Source organism: Pipistrellus kuhlii, unplaced genomic scaffold, assembly GCF_014108245.1.
Source record: "Pipistrellus kuhlii isolate mPipKuh1 unplaced genomic scaffold, mPipKuh1.p scaffold_m20_p_22, whole genome shotgun sequence".
Taxonomy (NCBI): domain Eukaryota; kingdom Metazoa; phylum Chordata; class Mammalia; order Chiroptera; family Vespertilionidae; genus Pipistrellus; species Pipistrellus kuhlii.
In genome coordinates this window covers 6161779-6183179 of record NW_023425521.1, presented here as the reverse complement: position 1 = coordinate 6183179, position 21401 = coordinate 6161779, and the positions used below count along the sequence as shown (strand labels likewise).

The 21401-nt window shown below is 43.7% G+C and overlaps 1 protein-coding gene and 1 long non-coding RNA gene across 2 annotated transcripts in view; both read left to right on the top strand.

Annotated features, from left to right (window-relative positions):
• GNA13 (G protein subunit alpha 13) overlaps positions 1-4782 on the top strand; it is a 29481-nt gene extending 24699 nt beyond the window's left edge. Inside the window, exon 4 of the mRNA XM_036450630.2 lies at positions 763-4782. Coding sequence (XP_036306523.1) covers positions 763-1335 — 573 coding nt within the window. The 3' untranslated portion in view covers positions 1336-4782. The remainder of the gene's footprint in view (positions 1-762) is intronic.
• A 204-nt stretch (positions 4783-4986) lies between these two features.
• Positions 4987-13753, top strand: LOC118726224. Its single transcript, XR_004990243.2, has 2 exons — positions 4987-6893; positions 13526-13753. It is a non-coding gene; the product is annotated as an uncharacterized LOC118726224 (long non-coding RNA).
• The last annotated feature ends 7648 nt before the right edge of the window (positions 13754-21401 follow it).

Sequence of the window (21401 nt, the reverse complement as noted above, 5' to 3'; positions counted from 1 at the left end):
TTGACTGAGCTGTTCACAGAGAAGGGCTCATTTGATCTTTGCATAAACTGTCCCTCAGAGGCAGGTAGGCAAGCCATCGTCACCTTCATTTCACAGGCAGAAGTGCTGACAGAGTAAATGACTACTTGTGTCAGTAGATGAGACAGCTGGAACACAGCTACACCATACCCTGGAAACAGACCCAGAAAGTGGCCAAATAAAGTCTGCTAACTAGTTACAGTAAAGGAAGTGATTTCTGTGTCGGTAGTATAGCAGCGATGATAACATGGAGTGACAGCCTAGAGTGTCTTAGTCGTTGAGGCGGTAAAGGAATGTTTAGTGTGGAATAGAGAGAGGCAGAGCCTAGAAGTAACCCTCCTGAATTGAAATTCAGACTTTAGGAGCAGGTGTGTGTATGAGCAGTGAGGTCACCTTGGCTGAAACTACGAATGGGTTATGGTGGGGAGTTATACTGAAGGCAGATACACAGCAGTTGGTGGGAAAGACCTTACTCAAATTTGAGCAGGAATGAAAACAAATAGGTGCTGTCCATTTGAAATGAATTTTGAACCAGTCATGGTACACTAACATTTTAATATATTTGGCATTGTATAATTGGAATAATAATAATAGTATTGATGCTTTAGTGTTATTAAGAGGTGTTGACATGTTAAAAATATAATTTTGTTTGCATATCCATTCACTAGACTCTTAGTAGAACATTAAAAATTCTAATTCTGTATTCCTGAGTATAAAAGTTTTTTTTGTGTGTTTTTTTTCCAGGATTATGTTCCATCACAACAAGATATTCTTCTTGCCAGAAGGCCCACCAAAGGCATTCATGAGTACGACTTTGAAATTAAAAATGTTCCTTTTAAAATGGTTGATGTAGGTGGTCAAAGATCAGAAAGAAAACGTTGGTTTGAATGCTTCGACAGTGTGACATCAATACTTTTCCTTGTTTCCTCAAGTGAATTTGACCAGGTGCTTATGGAAGACCGACTGACCAATCGCCTTACAGAATCTCTGAACATTTTTGAAACAATTGTCAACAACCGGGTTTTCAGCAATGTCTCCATAATTCTCTTCTTAAACAAGACAGATTTGCTTGAGGAGAAAGTGCAAATTGTGAGCATCAAAGACTATTTCTTAGAATTTGAAGGGGATCCCCACTGCTTAAGAGACGTCCAAAAATTCCTGGTGGAGTGTTTCCGAAACAAGCGCCGGGACCAGCAGCAGAAACCCCTGTACCACCACTTCACCACTGCTATTAACACGGAGAACATCCGCCTGGTGTTCCGTGACGTGAAGGATACTATTCTTCATGACAACCTCAAGCAGCTTATGCTCCAGTGATGTACAAAAGACTTGCTGTTTTAATACCTTTTTGTCTTTTTTATTGTTTTCTGTTTGTTTTGTTTTTTTAAAAATAGTTTACAACAGGAATTAGAAAAAATCTTGATGCTGTGTTGAAGTTCTTGGAAATCTTAGTCCTTCTTCTGCGGACTCTGGTTTGTGGCTGAAAGCTGCTGAATAACAACACATTGCCAATATCTGCTGAAGTTTAGGCTTTGGTCGGTTTTGCTATGGCTTCCATTAGAGTGGAGTTGTAATTTCCTGCCAAACCTCAGTCGAGGTATAGTTCAGGCTTTAACTCCTTCCACTTTTCAAACTGAATTCTCCTGTAGTGCCAAGTATAGCAGGTGTCCTTTGAGTATTTGTAGTATGAGGTTAAGAGTATTCAATTCTAAAACAAATAAGATACCTTTTGTCTGCCTGACACATAACTCAACACTCATGCCTAGCTTTATGGTGACCTATTTTGAAATGGCTGTTGGAAAAAATTTTGATCTTAGGAATGGCATTCTATAGACTCACCAGATTTAGCCTTCATGTATTTTCCATTACTTATATGCACAACAGTTGTTTTGTTTTAAAATTTCTGTGGTTCCTAAAGGTAATGTTTTTAGTGTTTTAAAGTTTACATAAGGATTTCTGGTTTGATGCTAAGGAAAGTTCACAAATGGTACGGGAGAGCAAAAGGCATCAAGTGCCATATGTAATGTTTTGGTCAAAGTTATGAGTGAAATACAATTTACCCTTTTCATATTTAAATATCATGTAATAAAAGTGCCGGATGTGAAACATTCTGGCCATGGCAGTAACTAAAAATTGCAAGCAACTTGATAACAGAACTTTATAAATAAACATAACCTTTCCAGATGTTATGTGTTTTACTCACAGATTTTAAATCCCGTTTCACAGGATTTGGGGCCTTACTGTAGGAAACCATTTTATACCATCACAAACATCTTTCTTTTGCTCTCCTGTCTATTCCCATCAACTCAGAGAGTGGCATTTTGGGTATTTTGTTGTTGTTGTGGTTGTTCATTTGGAGCTTGCAGTATTTTTGTATCAAACTATTCAAGAAGTTTGATACAAATTCCTACTCATTCTTGGTATGTCACTAAAAAAAGCACAGTATGTGCATGTTTGTTTATGAAATTCCAGCTTTATTGAAGTGCATTTGGAATGTTTTAAGGATATTCCTGAGAACAAGAGATAGTTTTTTTAGTTCACACCAAAATCTGATTGCATTTGACCTCCCCCCATTTCTCACCAAATGAAAACATATGTACCCACGCGGTAGCTTTTTGGTTCCAGATACACTCACAGCAGACTCTTCAGAATGGCTGGCTTGCAGTACTGAAAATCCTGGCTTGCAGGGTAAGTGCAGTGTTGGAATTAGATTAGAGAAAAGATGGACAAGGCTGGGGATAGCTTGGAAGTGGCAGCTTTTCTCCTTTTCCTGAAAATTGTGATTAAGATGTGATATCCGTCGCTTTACTGTAAAGCTGACTGGGTTCTCAGGTATTTTCTTGAAAGATGGGTGAACAGTATGAATCACCCACCATTAAGGCAATGGCTCTTGGTCTGTCTTGCTGTCTAATATGAGACAAGGGCTTTTCTCTGAGCTAACCAGGGATTGTTCTTGCATACCTGACTTTTCTTGCATTTGCAGTTCGATCTATAGTCACTTCCAGTATTTTCATGCCTTGGTGATAAATGACCTCCAAACCTGTTGCCCACATGATAATGCAAGTGTCCATGCATATTTAAACATCTAGTGCTTCTTGCCAAAAAGAATACTTTGTTAAAGTCATAGTTAGACTGGACTAGGTGGTGAAGAGTCTATGTGTAGATTCAGCTAATATGGAATGGCCAAACCATTTCAGCGAGGGGCTAAAGTGAATTCCCTATGTGAAGAAGACACATGGTCTGTTTATTTTATATTTTAAGATTTGTGACGTGAACCATAAGTATTGCTTGACAAAGCAGAAATCACCAGTTTCCCTATATTGGCTACTACCAAGAAATGTTGAAACACAAAACAGATACGGTATTATTTTGGGCAGTTGTGACTTTCTTTCCTGATGTGTGTGATGTCTCATTCAACCGACTTTTATGGTAAAATCTAGAATACACTTTGAGGCAGTAAATTACTTATATTTAATGGCAGGTTTGTTTAGACATTCAGTAGAACTATGAAGTTCAATCTGACTGCTTTAGTCCACTCTTTTTATATACTGTATTTTTAAACTGGATGAAGGAGTCGTTATACCTATATCATGCAAACCAAATCCTTTTGAAATACCACTATGTGAAGATGGAAGTGACGTTTACTGAACAAAATTAAAAGGGTGCTCATAGTTATGCCAATTTACCCCTAATCTCTAAAAAAGTGACTTAAAGTTCTTTCATGTGTCAGATTTTCTTAGACTTCATGATTATTTGGAATAAGATGTGCCTAATTTTCTTACATTCTGTTCTTAAATCTGGATGTTTTCTCATTTAATTTTAAGAAATGCTACAAAATATCCTCGTTGACCTTGCATAACTTTATACAATAGTATACAGAGTTGCCTTATATTATAAATCAAAGTACACCACAAATTTGGGCCTTGATTTTCATATAGGAAAAGGGTTTTGTCAAATGTTTTCTGAAGATCCAAATAATCCAAGGCGTGCCTCTGCTGCTTAAGTATTATTTTTAATAACCTGAATCATTGCTCTCTGCCAAATACTGTGTTAAGTTTAAATCTTAATTTCAGTCTTGTCTGGAAAAGGCACTGGATGGCTGGAGCGCAGCCGCAATCCGAGAAGGCAACGTGAGTGAAAAAGGGTCATTCGTTTTCGCTTTGTTTTCTTCGACGGTTCATTGGCATGCATTTTATGAAGTAAGGAACCTCTGGTGAATTGCTCTAGTGAGGTTGTTTAGGGAAATCCTTGTTCAGTTGGTGGCAGTGGCTGGCTTACAGTAGGAGGAATTAAGATGACCTTAGTACCAGAAATGACTAGAAATATTAATTTAGATTTGACAAATCATATGTCCTATAATTTTTTGTAAGAAGGAATAAATAAATCTTAACTTCCAATGTATACCCAAATACTTGTATTTATGCTTTTGATGAAATGTATTTTCAGCATTAATACACTTATCCAGTTATGCCTTATTTAGATGAAGAATAAAGTTACCAAGTTAATGTTCTGAAACTCAAATCACTGTTTGAGAAGCCCTCAAATTGGTGCTTTCATTATATAATGATACATTTAGACAAAACCCCAAACCAAGCCATTTGCAACAAGATTCTCTTCATTGCAATTTGTAGCAATGTTATTTCTGTATATGTAATGAGAAGGCTAAATTATCAGTGTTAACTCTTGTTTGAATTCATGGAATCATGCCTGTAAAGTTCAGTTCACTATTTGTAACAAATTCCCTAATAAATCTAGAGAAAGTTACTCTGCTACCTTTTCATTTCTTCTAGTTTTATTTGAGGAATCAGAACAGAAATTTTGCATATGTCTTTTTCATTTGGAGATCTACTTAGTGCTGAGCCACTTTATCTCCTGTCATATCAACAGGTTAAGTTCCATTAGTCACCGACAATCTGGTCATGTGCTGCTTTACTAACAGAACTGATTTATTGTGGGGTTTATTTTTTAAATGATAGGATACAGATTGGCTTTTTGTCCAGTAAACATGAGGAAGGGAGGGATTGTATGAGAGTGAGTGTGTATGTTTCTCCATGTCCCAAATAATACATACCCATTATTTTATGGTACGAGGCTAGGGCTTAATGAGTTTATGCTAGAAATTGAAGTATAAGACTAAACCTGAACATTTTAAACAAGTTGGCTTTCATGGCTCTTTCATGGCTTTTTCAAGTACCACCATGTTGATATTAGCCTTAGGTGGCAAGTGATTCTTAACATCATATGGAGTACAGTGTTTGTACCACTAGCATTCTTATGTCTGTACTTGAATGTATAGTTAGCATTGAAATAAATATGTTCATTCTTATTTCATCCAGGTCTAATCATCTGATTTCAAATGCCAGAGCTTATATTGACCAAAAAAGCATTAATGATAGGGCATTGTTTTCCGAGTTGATAAGAGGTTTTGAGACATATTCAAATCTGTTGATAATGATCATTTCCAGATGGGTCAATGTATGCTGATCACTATGCATAAATTTTCAATCAGTGAATATCATGATAGAAATAGGCTACTTTCCTTGGGTTTGTATTTTAAAAGCTTATATGTTTCTTGCCATAGTAAGTGATGCATTTGTCCTCAGTCACGCCTATTTGATGGTACGGTGGCGGTGGGGTGGGAGGGATGTTAATTCATGGAAAGTATATGTAAAAATGCAACAAACTAACATTCCCCGTTTTTGTTTTACCTCTTAAAGCAGAAGTAGAAAACGTTTTCACTGGCTTTTCTGTACAGTACTACTATACCGGGGGTAGAGCTCATTTACCACAAAGAGCCTTATCAAAAAGTATATTTTGTAACAACCTCATAATACTGTACCTAACCAAACATGCTTTGTATTAGCTCTGTATAAAAGTATTTGTGGCTTAGGATTTATATATATATATATATATCTTTTTATAACTTTCCAGGAACTAAGCACATTATCTGATACTGTAAATTATTTTCTGTCAGTGCTTTAGTACAGGATTGGCAATAAATTATTTCTAAAGGAGGTCTGAAAGTGACAAGAACAGTTGGATTTTATAAAATGAGTTGCTAGTTGTTAAGGCTTTTTACTTTTGTACATATTTTGCAGAATTTTTGCCTCTTGCTTTTAATATTTGCTTTGTAAAGATTACTGACATTTAATAAACATTTATAAACTATTCAATACTATGATGTTATTTAAACTATTTGCTAAATGTAAAATGTGAAGCTGGCATTTATTTAAAATTGGAAAGCAAACGTTTCATCTGGTGACTTTGAAGCACAGAAATCTCTAGTGATACTGTGCCTTAGCATTACTCTGTAAACGTTTCCTTACTAAAGGTGGAGGTGTGGACTTCATCCATGGAGCTTCCCAGACTCTTACTACGTTTTGATGTGGGAGTTCTCTGTGATCCTGTTACAATTGCTGAAATTGGCAGGATGGTGTGTCTGGGCTCCTAGTTTGTCCACCTGCAGAAGTAATGCTATTGTGTCTTTTGTCCTGAAATGGTGTTTTAAAAACAAACATGCTACCACCCAGTTTTATATTTCAATACGTTTTATTTTACAGAAAAAAATGCAGAGATACTAGAACTCCCCTGCTCTCCCTCCCCTTTATAAGTTTCTCCAAGTAACACTTGGCATTCTCATGGCACATTGGTCATAATTACTGAACCGACATGAACACTTAATATTAACGAAAGCCCGTTCTTTATTCCGATTTCCTTAGTTTTTCCCTATGTCCCTTTCTGTTCCAGATTCCATCCAGGATAACATGCTTCATTTAGTTGGCATGTCTCCAGGCTCCTCCTGACCATTGCTGTTTTCTCAGCATTTCCTTGTTTTGATGGCCTGGGCAGTTCTGAGGAAGAGGCATACTGATCAGGTACAAGCATATCTTTATTGCACCTCGCAGATGTTAAGGCTTTTTTTTTTTTTTTTACAAGTCAAAGGCAAGAGCCTCCACCAGCAAGAGCTCACTCGTTTTACTGTGGTGTTCTGGAACTATCCTAGAGGTATACTGTTTTTTCTAGATTATCCTTTTCATGGGATCTTTCTGATTTATTTATTTTTTCTCATGATTAGACTGGGTTAAGTGTTTAGGGACCACAGTGATAAAGTACCATTCCCATCAAGTCCTATGAGGCACACTACTCACCTTTTCCCTTTACAACGTCAGCTAAATGAGAAGGTGTTAAGTAAATGTTGGCATATTTATACCTTTTCTTCGCTGGCATAGGATGGAAGCTGAGCATGTACTTTTCTTCCCCAAAGTAGATCGAAGGGTCTTTCCCCACAGTTGGGATTGCAAAGCAGGTGGTAATGGCCGGGTTCCAGGCTGGTTGGCTTGAGGCCTTTCTGGCAAATTAAAAATTCTATTCTGAGGCCTCACCATTAACACTCTTCACGGTTGGTCCCAAGAGAAACTGAGAGAAAAGTTTGGACATAAAAAAAAATACCTTCAAATCTAAAAATGTGTAGAACTCTGTAGGTTGAAAACAGGTAATTCATTAAAGGCTTTCTTCTAGAGATTGAAGATCTTTTTAATTGACTCTCAACGGAGCATTTGAATCGCCAAAACAAACCAAAAATTCTTCTTTTCTTAAGTTATTGCTGGAACAAAGCAATACTCATCGTTGTCAAAAGAAATTACTAAAACTCAAACTATTTTCTAGGAAAGTTTTTGCCCAATCATGGTTCCTTGGCACCATCACACCATTAACACAGGATGTTTTCTTGAAATTACCTGTTCCACTGCCCCAGTGTGCCTTGTTGGGAGGGAAAAGAGACTGGTCTCAAGAATGCAGGAAACTCAAGAGTTTGTAGGATAAACCAGAGTTTTGTGTTGGTGATGGGAAATTTGGCAAATCCTCAAAAAACAACTGACCGGGACAGTGTTTTAAAATTCACATTGTACATTTCCCTCAGATTAGTGGGGTACCTGAAATACAGTCATGAAATGGGTATGAGGAAAGTCTGAAAACACTGCAGCTCTTACACAAGCATCTCTTTCAAGTACATCCAGAGACAAGGCCCGAACAAACATTGCATACAAACTAACAACCGGGCGTCTGTGTGAAGCTGCCTTTGTTGGCCATGAGAAGACTGAGGCAAATTGTGGCCACAATGAATATTTATACTGGGTGGAGGGGCGTGTAGATTTTTCTTTTCTCCGTGAAGGTGCATGAGAGGGAACACTAGGAATGAGGCGTTTTTAAAAATTGATCATTCTCTTGCCATTAACTACACTGCAGCTTTAGACTTAGGCTTGCTGTCAAGTGTTGAAGAGAGAATAAGTTTATAAGATAAAACTGAAGGCCAAACACACTGGCCTTGGGAGAGAAGTGCAGTTGTGTGTGTGTGTGTGTGTGTGTGTGTGTGTGTGTGTGTGTGTGTATTTTTTATTCTACACAGAAAATTCTAGTTCTTGTTAGCTTTGTAGGATATAAATAGCTGGTTTCATTAGAACTTTATTTGGAAGAGGAAGAAAAAAAGAGCGCCCAAGGCTTAGCAATGTTGATGAAATCTTTTATTAAAGCAAATTTTGCACATTCAATCCTGGCATATAGGTAGCAGGTTACAGTTTGGGGGAAGATGCTGTAAATCATAAAAGAGAAATATATTAAGAGTAAGGACTGGCCATCCAACCACACAGAACTAACGAGCATCAATTTAAGACAAATAAACTGTAGGGCATAACCCTTTTCAAAGTGCATATGACTTGTCAGTGGCACAGGAAATTTTCAAACTGCACATTTAAGGCATGGAGTCTTTACCTTTCCAACCAACACTCCAGCTAAGCTAGACCACTGTTTTCCCATACCTCTTCTCTCTGGCCTTGCCTCGGGCACATTTGACTCATCCTTCATGGCTCCCTTCCCATCCCCCATCCCCAGATCTCCTGATCTCTACCAACCCTGAGGCTAAAGGCCCTTTTCTTCCCTTGAACTCTTATCCCATCTTATTCTTCTCTCAGGCACTTGAAAGGCTCTCCCTGGCTGTAAGCCACCTGGGTTCTTGTTTGAGCCCCTCTCCTCGATTGTGATGTGAACTTTTTAATGGTTCACAGGTGCTCTTCCTAAGTTCCCTGAGTGCCTAACACCCCAGGCTGGTGGTGAGAATAGCCTGCACAGCCTCTATTTTTTATTTTTCATCTTCACCTAAGGATATGTTTATTGATAGAAGAAGGGAGGGAGGGAGGGAGGGAGAGAGAGAAACATTGATGTGAGAGGAGAGAGAAACATTGATCATTGCCTCCCATGTATGCTCCAACTAGGGATCAAATCTGCAAACTTTTGGTGCACAGGACAATGCTCCAACCAACTGAGCCAGCCGGCCAGGGCCAGCCTCTGCTTAAGAGACTCAGCCAGGCTGTGCCTGGAGCCTGAGAAAAGCAGACTGGAGGGCCGTGAGAACGCCGCCCTCCCAGTGTGGGCTGTGGCTTTCCAGCTAACTGTTGACTAGCAGGAGGAGTGGCCTGATTAAACTGATTATCAGCGATGAGGAGATGGAGCTAGATGACACCCATGTTCTTGACCACATTCAGGTTCTTCAAAGTCTTCTAGAATACCCCAACTTGCAGCAGAAATGGTTTGTAGCATAATGTAGAATTACAGTCAATAATACAAAGTTTCTATGATGAGATCTTCAGTTTTTTCTGAGGGGAAAAAAGCAAAGGGAGGGACTTCATGGGAGAAATGATAAGTATCTTAGAGCACCAAGGGTACTTACCCTTGGTGTGTGGTTTTTAAATTCACTCCAGTGCGGTTTTTTCCTGCACTCTTCCTCATGGAGAATTTCTGTAGGTATTTTTCTGTAACCCAATCCAACTGTAGATATTCAAGATCACATTTGTCTTGCTGAGTTTTAAAAGTCAGAGTGTGATTGCCTGAAAACTCGGGAGATTTCAGGTCCATTTGTTTCATCGTCCCTGTCCAGTTGGGCCTGCTGTAAGGTACCACGGCCCGATGGCCTACAGCAGCAGGGGTTTGCTCCTCGACCTTCTGGAGACTGGATGTCTGAAGTAAAGGGGCAAGCGTGATGGGGTTTGCACACGTTTCCTCACCCCACAGCCCGGGAGCTTCTGGCCTCCTAAGGGCACTGGCTCATTCATCATGTTGAAGCCTCAACCCCAAAGCCACCACATTGGGGCACAAATATTCAGTCCGTAAGAGTCACCAAAACATCATCAGATTGGCTTGAATCCTGCTTGATTTTCTTTTTTTTCCTCCAACAACCTCCTTCCTGCCCACCCCACCCCTCTTCCCCTGCCCCTGCCCCCCAGGGACCGATACAGGGATAAGAATCCAGAATTCCTGACCATCTTCTGTTTGACACCGTTTTTGGTATAAATTTTCTCCATGTTCATACGCTACCCAAAACCAACACTTCTAACCTACTACTCTGTCACAAGCACCATACATAAGTTTGGTGTTTCTGTCTTATCAGTTTTCCCCATATGTTTGTTGGATGTCCCAAAAAATGTGTACACACACTTTGAATAATTATAAAGGCAGGGCTTATTAGAATACATTCCATTTTCAAAATTGACCTATCGGCTATTGTTAAAGTACGTATGCATTTTGGGGGGACACCCTGCATACTAGTGGATTCATTAACATGTCATTAGCATAAGCCCCAATGGTAACGGTTTTAGATGGGTGCATATGTCCCTTGGGGCCTATCTATAACTTTCTACTTGACCCTCTTGCCCACATAGGGGCTGTGAACTGTTCTCACAGAAGCAAAAGTGGCGACACCCACTTAGTTTTCACATTCCTAACAATCAAAGTGCTACTGAGCCTGACTTGTTCTTCCAGACACGAGTGAGCTGGGCTCTGAAATTCTCCAGTGTCCTCCTAAAATCAGCATCTCAAAGGCCTTCCATGTTTTCGTAGACGTCGAACCGCCCTTTCCTGCAGCACCATAGAACAGAACAGGAAAACTGAAAAACCGATCTTGTGTTTTGTGGGTTAGTATATGGTATGCATAATTCCCAGTTTGGTGGTAAATACTTTTCCCCGATTAGTCATAGAGGTCATAAGATTTCATTTTTGCATTGTAAGGTTACACTTTGCTTAAGTTTTATCCCTGTGTACCTAGATTTTGGGGTGTGTTGTTGTTGTGTTGTTAGTTGTGTGTGTCTGGGGACATTCTCTGGCAGTGTAGGGCTTGTGTCCAAGGGTGTCCATGTAATTATTTACAAAAGGCAGCTCAGAACTATCGGTGAGCTTCCATTTCAAACCTCAGACCTTTTTATTCACTGGTGACTTAATTCTTGTCTTTATCATAGTCCTCATGTAAGCAAGACTTCTGTAGCACTGTGCAAATGAGAATTGAGCTTTCACTGGCACATGAAAAGATGCTCTCAAAGTGATTAGCCGACAGGAAAATGCAAATCAAAACCACAGTGAGATAACCACTTCACACCTAACAGGATATCTACAACCAGCAAAAACCAAACCTATGCACAGTAATAAGTATCGGTGAGGCTGTGAAGAAATGGGCAGCCTCGTCCATTGCCGGTGAGATGTAAAGTGGCACAGGCCCTTTGGGAAGTTGGGCAATTTCTCAAAATGTTAAGCAGAGTTACTATGGGTCCAGCAATTTCAGTCCCAGGTATGAACCCGAGGGAATTGAACACATCCATACAAAAACTGGTACATGCATGTTCATAGTACCCAAAAGGTGGCAACAACTCAAATGTCATGAACTGGTGGACGGATAAACTAAAAGCGGCATAGCTATACAATGGAATGTTATTTTGCATTAAAAAAAAAAATGAAGGCCTTGATTCATGCTACAATATTGAGAAACCCTCAAAGCATTAATATGCTAAGAGAAAGGAGCCAGGCACAACAGGACCTCATCTTTACAAGTATAATCATAACCATTTGTGTGAAATGTTCGGAGCAGGCAGAACACAGATTGGTGGCAGCCTGAGGCTGGCAGTAGCGGAGATGGGGCGTGAGTGGACACTGGGGGGAATGATGATGGCCTTTTCAAACTAGGTTGTAGTGATGGTTGCATAACTGACTACACTAAGAGCCCCTGAATCGCCCTTTTAAGTTGGTTGATTTTATAGTATATTGAGTTCTAAAAATAATGCAAGAATGTGAACCTTCAGTCACCCCACACAGTTTGCAAAGCAAGGTTGAAAATACACACCAAAATGTTAACTTCTTGGTTTTCTGGAGTGATGGCAATCAAGACATTTTGTCTTCTTTACACGTTTCTGTTTCTTAAATGTTTTACAAAGTGCATCTGTTATTTTTATATTAAGAAAGTAAATCAATCAACATTTAAAAAGCGAAAGAGCAGCCTGCAATGGGCCAGCCATGTATAAGCCTCTCTGTGCTTGCTCAAAAACTGCTGGTCTGGTTCGCCTGGTGTCTCAGTCATACATGTATAATCACTTGTTTCCCACCCTGCCCTAAAGAATAGGCCACAAGCTTTCGAGGCAGAGGTCCCTGTGTGGATCCCATTACCCTCTCCGTGCCCGCAGTCTAATAGCTTGCTAGATACCTGTACATGCTCAAAATAATATTTGCAGAATGTAACTGAAGTTATGCAATGTCAACTATGTCACCTATGGGCTAGAGACTGGTGATAAGAACATGATCCAGTTACAGAATTGAATTTAACATGGTCACAATCTAGGTGGGGTAGGCGCATATGTCTGAAACCAAGACATGCAGTAATAAGTGCCACTCAGGAGCACTAGATAGTTACCTCAGAGAAGGGCAGCTACCTCCGTCCAGACAGAATCAGAAACACTTGTGGAGGAAAAGGCATATGGGCTGAGCCTCTGAAGATGACTTACATAGATCTGGACAAGAGACTGCGTGCCTGTTGGATAGAACAGCATAGAAAGGGCACTGGAAGTAAAGAGGAGAAACAGCTCATTCTTCAATAGGGGAAACAAAAACATGGAAGGCTGTGGTAGAAGAAGAATACAGCATAAGGCGTTCTAGGCAAAGGGTACAGCATGTGCAAAGGCACTGGGGCATGGAGGAGCTTACGAGTGGGGGTGAGGGGGAGCAGCAAGAACCCTCCCTGAGAGATCGTCAGAGACAGATAAAGCAAATGGGGAAATATTAGTTGTTCATTATGCTATTCTTTCAGAATGTATGTTTGACATTTTTCACAGTTAGAAAAAAACAACACCTCATTGAGGTGGTGATGTAAGTGTGGAAACAGCTTCAAAGCCTCGGCTGGAGTGGGGTGCATACCAGAAGGCATGCAGGGCGGAGCTGTGGCAAACCCACCGCCTCTGGATGCTTTCATCTCAGCCATAGTCCTCCTGGCCATGCAGCCCCGGGGCCTGCCTTTGTGCGATCCATTTATTTAATAGCCTCTTTGCTCAACAGTCTAAGAGGCCCCAACTGCTAATCCCAGCATGAGTCATAACTCAGTACATTTTTTCACCCAAGCTTTCAACTTTATTGCTTTTCTAGAGGATTACTGTGCTTTTTTTTTTTTTTTTTTTTTTTTTTTTTTTTTTTTTTATGTTGCAAGGTTCTTCAAGGAATGACTACAGGATGCTTCCGTGATTGATAAATAAGAACATGCATTTCAAACTTAGATTGAAACCCTGGCTTCTCTACTTATTAAGCTGTGTGGCTTTGGGCAAATGACTTACCCTTTCTGGGCATTGATTGCCTCATCGATGCCTAACACCTATGGAGTAAGTTTGTTATTAAACATTCAGTGCAGAGCTACTACAGTGCCAGGCACGGGATAGGATTTGGGGGCATCTAATGTTATTTTTATTTTATTCTTTTGCACCCCCTCTGCTTTCTTTGTCTTCCTTCTTCCCTCATCCTCCTCTTTGCTTCCTTTGGTTTTTTTTGTTTTTGTTTTTAAATATATTTTATTGATTTTTCACAGAGAGGAAGAGAAAGGGATAGAGAGTTAGAAACATCGATGAGAGAGAATCATCGACCAGCTGCCTCCTGCACACCCCCTACTGGGGATGTGCCCGCAACCAAGGTACATGCCCTTGACCGGATTCGAACCCCGGACCTTTCAGTCCCCAGACCGACGCTCTACCACTGAGCCAAACCAGTGCCGGCTGCTTCCTTTGTTTTTAAACTTCACAATTCCCACCCCCAAAAGAAACAGAAACCAATTTTTGAAATTCTCAGCTATGATATCACCCTTGCTATCCGGAGGTGACACTTACGCTAGAATTCCCCTGAGAAAGACGTTGTGTTGATATTGGTGGCTGGAGGGAGAGCATACAGTTGGAGATGTTCAGCCTTAAATTAATAGGATCTTTAAGAAAAATACATGTGCACCCCAATCATGTGATGGGCCGAGTACCACAAGGACAAATTATTAAATCAATGACTAATGGCCAACAGAGTTCAGCTCTACTCTATTTTTACTATGAGTAAACAGAAGAGGTAAGGGGTTGTTTTTGTTTGTTTGTTTGTTTGTTTTGTTTTGTTTTTTTAAGTCAGCGTTGTGCTCACCCAAAAGCTAAATATTCCTCAGAGGGCAAGGTTGGCATAGAAAGTGGGTCCCAGGTCGCCCGGTCCCAACCTCTATCGCATTTTGGCCCTTAGCTGAGTGGAACTGAAACAGGAGTGGTCCAGTGAGGGGACCGGTCCCAGGAGAGGGCAATCAGTCTTACCCAAAGTGGATTCACTGTGTGACAGACAGCAAAACGAATTCAAGAGGACACTTAGAAGTGAATGAGAATTGAAAATGTAGACATCTGAGCGCAAAGATGCAAAGCAAACGGGCGGAGGAGAAAACATGCTCATCGTCCAAGTTTTCCTCTGCTTTGTAGGCGACCCACGTCCAGGTGAAGAATGGAGACTCACTGCGGCTCCCCGCAGGACGGACGGGTGTGAGGATAGGCCAGGCCAGCCCGGAGAGCCTCCGGGAGCAGGCAGCTCTGCGGACAGGCTGCTGTCTCCTCTCCCTCTGTCTCTCCACCTCTGGTTCTGTGTCAATCCTCAGTCTACACGATCTCTAGTTCCCTGAAGGGAACTAGCCTCATTCATAAGCTTGTCCCATGGCATGAGAGCCCCCTGTAGGCCTCCAGTCAGCCAATGGACGGGCTGCTTCATTTGCTCCTAAGATAAACTCGTGTGCTGGGTAGGGACGTGCTGAACTGGCTTGTGATCCTGGTTCTAACACCAGTGGACCAGGTTGTTTGTTTGTTTGGTACAGCAAAGGCGGAGATTTATTGAAGAACAAGTACAGACTCCCATGTGGGGAGAGGGAAGAGTCCCACAGAATGGGCTCCCAAGTAGAGAGGGGGAAAGGGGTCCCCCAGTGGACCAGTTTTAAGACCTTGACCAAGCCATCCCTCTCAGGGTCCCAGTGTGCTCCCCTGTGACACAGCAGGCCACAGGAGATAAACGCTCAAAGGCCCGTTAGGAGCCTCGCATGCTACACCCTGTGATTGAGTTGGGGTTTTGAAGTGTGGCGGCTGTAGATAATAACGTTGTGACTTAGGCCACGGAGAGAATAAGACACTGATTTCGTTACCAGGACCTGCGACCTTGTGCAGGTAACATGTTGAGGAATCAGTGTTTAGCTGGGAGGTGTACTGGCAGAGTGGTTGAGAGGCTTGCCTCTGGAGTCCCACCTGTCTCAGCGGGAATTGGCTGTCACTGGTCTTTGGGAGGTTATCCTACCTCTCTCTACAACCCATTTTCCTTCTTGGGAAGAGTGGGATACACACAGTTTCTGCCTCCGCAGACTCGTCACCCTAACCTGGGCCCAGTGGAAGGGACCTGGCTGTGAGCTGAGTCTCTGGTTCAGGGGACGGCCAGTATTTATTTCCTGTGGCCGCTGTAAGAAATTACCATAAACCCTCAGTGGCTAAAACAACCAAAATCTTTCCTCTCATAGTTCTGGAGGCCAGATGTCTGTAAACAGTATTGCTTGGCTGCCATCCCTCTGGCAGCTCCGGAATCTGTTCTTTGCTTCCTCCAGTGTTTGGGGCTGCCAGCATTCCTTGGCTTGTGGGCACACCACTCAGCATTCACATCTCTCTGCTCTGTTCTCACATCGCCTTCTCCTCTGTGTGTCAAATCTCCTCTTGCCTCCCTCTCAGAGGATACACATGATGGCATTCAGGGCACCCTGATAATCCAGGATCACCTCCTCGTTTTAAAACCTTGCTTTAATCACATCTGCCATGAACTTTTTGCCATATAAGGTAACATCCACAGGTTCCAAGGATTAGGACCTGGGTGTGTGTGGGGGGGTGGGGGGTAGGGGGATATATTTTTATTGATTTCAGAGAGGAAGGGAGAGGGAGAGAGAGATAGAAACAGTGATGAGAATCATCAGTCGGCTTCCTCCTGCATCCCCCCGCCACTGGGGATCAAGCCTGCAACCCAGGCTTGTGCCCTTGACCAGAATCAAACCCAGGACCTACCAGTCCACAGACCAATACTCTATCCACTGTGCTAAACCAGCCAGGGCCCTGGGTATGTGAGGTTTGTTTTTGGTTTTGGGGTTTTTTGAGGCAGGAGGGCACAGAGCACTGCTCCAGGTGGCTGTGGTGGTGTGTCCCAACTGCTCTGGAGATGTCTCTGGCCCCCTATAAACTTCCCTAACTGCGAACACGTCATCTTTCCCGCCCGGCCCAGCTCTCTCTTCTGACTTCCTATTTCTGGCCACAGTCACATCATTTTCTTCATAACCCGCCTCAGAACTGTCTTTGACCCTTCCCAGTTCCTCTGCTTCCACGACACCACCCCACCCATGCTTTAGAGCAGACACCCAGTCTCAGGGTCACAAAGTCTCCGCGGAGAGGGGAAACTTCACAGAGACGGAGCTGAACCCGAAAGTGAGACGGTGACTTGTCTTATGCCATGGGGCTATTTAATGGCAGGGTTGGTCTAGAGCCCGAGATCCACTCCAGCCATGGCTACCCCCACCTCTTATCCCTGTCTCTGCTGCCAACCTCCTTGGCCTTGGCCTTCTCTCTTCTCCTGGGGACCCTGCAGAAGCCTCACGGGCTCTCCTGTCCAGCCTCCCCTTCGGCCAGTCACCCCAGCACCTGTTTCACTTCATGCACTTGGGTCTCTCCTTGACCTAGAAGCAAAGTCCATCCATTCAGCAAATATTTATTTATTGTTTAAAAATATTTTAAAATTGATGCCGGGACTGGTTTGGCTCAGTGGATAGAGCGTCGGGTTTGATTGGAAAGTGGAAAGGTCCCGGGTTTGATTCCGGTCAAGGCCATGTACCTTTGTTGCGGGCACATCCCCAGGAGGGGATGTGCAAGAGGCAGCTGGTCGATGTTCCTCTCTCATCAATGTTTCTAGCTCTCTATCCCTATACCTTCCTCACTATAAAAAATCAATAAAATATATTTAAAATATATATATTTAAAATTGATTTCAGAGAGGAAGGAAGAGGGAGAGAGAGATAAAAAACACAAATGATGAGAGAGAATCATTGATCGGCTGTCTCCTGCACACTCCCCACTGTGGATGGAGCTTGCAACCTAGGCATGTGCCCTGATTGGGAATTGAACCCTGACTTCTGGTTCATAGGTCAACACTCAACCACTGTGCTATGCTGGCCAGGCAGCAAATATTTATTGAGCATCTGTTATGTGTTAGCTGCTGGGGGGGTCCAAGATGAATCAGGCCCAGCCTTAAATCACAATCTGGTCCATCGGCTGACTTGGTCTGGCATTCACATTTCTCACCCACCTCTCCTACACGTGGCCCATCTCCATGGCTGGGATTCCTGCACTCCTGCTTCTGCAGGTTCAGGGGCGTGTCCCTGGGTGCAGAACTCCCTGACCCTAGCTGAGGAGCCTGCCCTACACACCAGCCCAGTGCCCTGTACGTGGCTCCCTGCGCAGTGTGTACCCTTCTGAGACCCTTGGTTCTGCTTCCTGTCCTAGGTGGACTGTAGGAGCCCCTGGTGGCTGCTTTTGCTGCTTCACAAGGTGGTTTCTCACGTCCATCCCCCCTCCACTCCTGTCCCTTGGTTTTTGCTATTGCCTGGAAGTTGGGGTGCACCTGTCTGTCCAGTAGAGGCATCTCTGATCCCCTGAACACAGCTCTCCCTGCCATTGCCTCTCTGGGGAAGCATAGCTGGAACTGAGCAAAGACAGGGTGAGTCCCTCAGCCCAGGGGTGCTCTGAGCAAGAGTGGAGAAACCCCTCCCCCTCACACACACACACACACACACACACACACACACACACACACCAGGTACCTGTCACCCATTCCCACTGAATCCAAGAAACAAGTGCTCCTGCGGGGGTTGAACCGGGCACAGTCCTTTCTTCTGACCCTGAGGAACCTGACCAGCCAGATGGCAGAGATTCCGGACATTTTTATGGGCATTTTGCCTTTCCTGTGAGTATGAGGTTTCCTGCCTATTGCCGTGTATCAGATTACTCCAAACTCTGCGGCTTAACAGCAAAACAGTTTGCTCACAAGTCTGCCAGCCCAGAACTCAGACACAGCACAGGGGGTGCCTGGTCTCCGGCTGGGCGGCACAGCCACGACGACCTTCTCCAGTGTCTCAGCCGCTTCAGCTCTTTGGTCCGGCAGCGGCTGGATCAGCTCCAACAGGGCACAAGCCTGAGTTCCTCAGTTCTCCCCCACGTGACCCCCACGTGGCCTCTCCACGTGGCCTGACTTGCTACATGGTGGCTCGGGGATCCCCAAAGTGCAAACGCAGAATCCACGGAGCGTTCCTCCGGCACAGACCAGAGCCGGTGCAGCGTGCCCCCCGTCCCGCTCTGTGGTAAGCAGCCCAGATCCGGGAAGAGAACCTTGGCTTCCAGGAGGTGTGGGTTCCCGTGCGCCCCCTCTGTGACAACCTGCTCCCCACGGCCTGTCCTTCCAGGCGGCACCTGGCTCTTCAGGGGCGGAGGTTGGTCCCGCCCCTCAGCACCCTTCAGAGCGGCTGGCTCCGGGGAGTTGCCTAACCTACTTCTGTCTTATCGAGAAAGGACAACTGGAACCACAGGGACCACGTGGCCCTGGAGCGGGGCTGCCAGACTGCCAGCGCCTCGTCACCCAGAGGTTTCCTTTGCACTGGTTTGAGCCCCGCTCTCCTTTCACAGATGAGAACACTGAGTCTCCCCTGAGTTTTTAGCTTATACATCATACAGTAAATGAGCAGATTAGGTCTGAGAGCCCAGACTCTCATTTTTCTTGAAAACTAGGGAAATAGATGTACTTTCCAGAAATTTTTTCCCTGGCCCACCTGTCCGGACTGTGTCTAATCTACAAAGCAGAGATGTCACCTTTCCTTCCTCGGCCACCTTCACCCAGGCATGCCGCCGTGCTAGAGCGTGCCTGACTAGTCCTCACACTCTTTGCTTGAACCCGTGAAGGAGGCAAAGGGTGGTGGCAGCCGTTTGCAAATGCAACTTGCTCAAGATGTGATAAAACCAGTTCCTTGACAAGATAACCCTCCAACTCCTCTCCCAACGCAGTCTGTGGGAATGAATACTTTTTTTAGTACAAGTGTGCCCCACATATCGCATGGGACGTACTTATACCAAAACAAAGCACTCATTGTTTACCTGGGACTCACAGTAACCGGGCGTCCGGTATTGTATCTGGCAGCCCCACCCGGAGAGTTAAAGTATAAAACTAACACGTGGATCAGAACGAAGAAATGGAAAGTCACTTTAAGAAGTCAGAATGGGTCTTTCAGCAACACTTGACTGGAATTGAAGAAGGTAAGAGAAGCATATTTACAAAAACACTTTGAGCTTTCTCTTGTAACAGGTCTTACGAATGTGCCAGTGGAAAGAGGGTTTGTCGACAATAGAAAATGGAGGATCAGAGACAAACCTTGGCTATTTTCTTTTTTTTTTTTTGGGGGGGGGGTGGTCTTTGTTTATGGGGACGACCTGACAGCGGGTATAATCTGTACAAAACTGGGAACGATATAAATTTTAAAATAATATATATATATATATATATATATATATATATATATATATATAAATGTGTGTATTATACGTATATACTTATACATATATATACATATACCTCAATATATACATATATATATTATACAGAGACATAGTCCTGCAGGGGGTGGGCCATCAGCCAGAGAAATTGGAAGCACTGGTGCCCCCCACCTAGCCCCGCCCCCTCCATCTGTGGGGTGCAGGAGGTCAAGTTCATGCTGGCCACACTTCCAGGTCTGGGCAGCTCTGATGTCCCCGTGGAGATACTTGCCAGGCCTTGGAGTGGCAGGGGCCTTTGAGATCAGCCTATGAATTCCCCATGTTGACCAGGAAGACGTGTGAGAATTTGGCTTCCCGGGCCTCCTGGGAGGGAATGGGCTGGTTTAGGAACATGGGCGCGGGCCACGATCAAATAGCATTGGCGCCTTTCTCCCCGCTTCTCCCCGTGCACACGGGGAAGGGGAGCCCCGCAGGGACACCCGACGTCAGTGAGCTGTGTTTTCCTCCAACGGCTGCTGTTTCTCTGGTCTCGGCCACAGCAAAGGGCAGAACCCCACCCTTCGGGTCTGAGTGCGGGGTCGTAACAAGTAGCCTTTCCTGAGTGGGTGCCCTGTCTTTTGTCACCCGCACAGCAGCACTCTGTGCCGGCTCCAGAGATAAAGAAATGCTCTGAGAGGGGTTTGCACAGCCCTCCTGACCCAGGTCACACCCCCCGGTAGGTGGCACAGCTGGGACTCCAACCCATGGCTTCTTCCCATGATGATGATGTGTGTGTCACTTGTTAATCCTTACCTGAGGATATTTTCCCCATTGATTTTGAGTGAGAGTGGCCTGGAGGAAGGAAGGTAGAGAGAGAGAGAGACATCCATCTGAGAGAGTCACATCGATTGGTTGCCTCCCACAGAAGCCCCAACTTGAGCTGGGTATCAGATCTGCTGGTCAACGCTCTAACCACTGAGCACCACAGGCCAGGGCCATGATCATTGATGATTATTAATAGTTTGGCAAACATCTTCTTTTTCTTTTCTTTTTTAAAAATATGTTTTATTGATTTTTTTTACAGAGAGGAGAGGAAGAGATAGAGAGTTAGAAACTTCGGATGAGCGATCAGCTGCCTCCTGCACATCCCCTACTAGGGATGTGCCCACAACCAAGGTACATGCCCTTGACTGGAATCAAACCTGCCACATATGAAACCATGCCTAGGGGAGCTTTACATGTTAACAAATACCTTGACAAGCGAGAAAACAAGCTCAAGAAGACTCCAGATAAGAAATCCAAATATCAAGGAGGAAGAAGTATTCACCCTTGAAGGGAAGTGATGTCAGCACACCCTCTCACTCTCCGGGGTGACAATAAAAGCCTCATCCGTTTGGAAACCACTTTGTAGCTGCCTGCATCCAGTAGAACCCTCTCGGATTTGTGTTTTACGAGCAGACGGAAGTTATTTGAGTTTCCATTTAGAATATT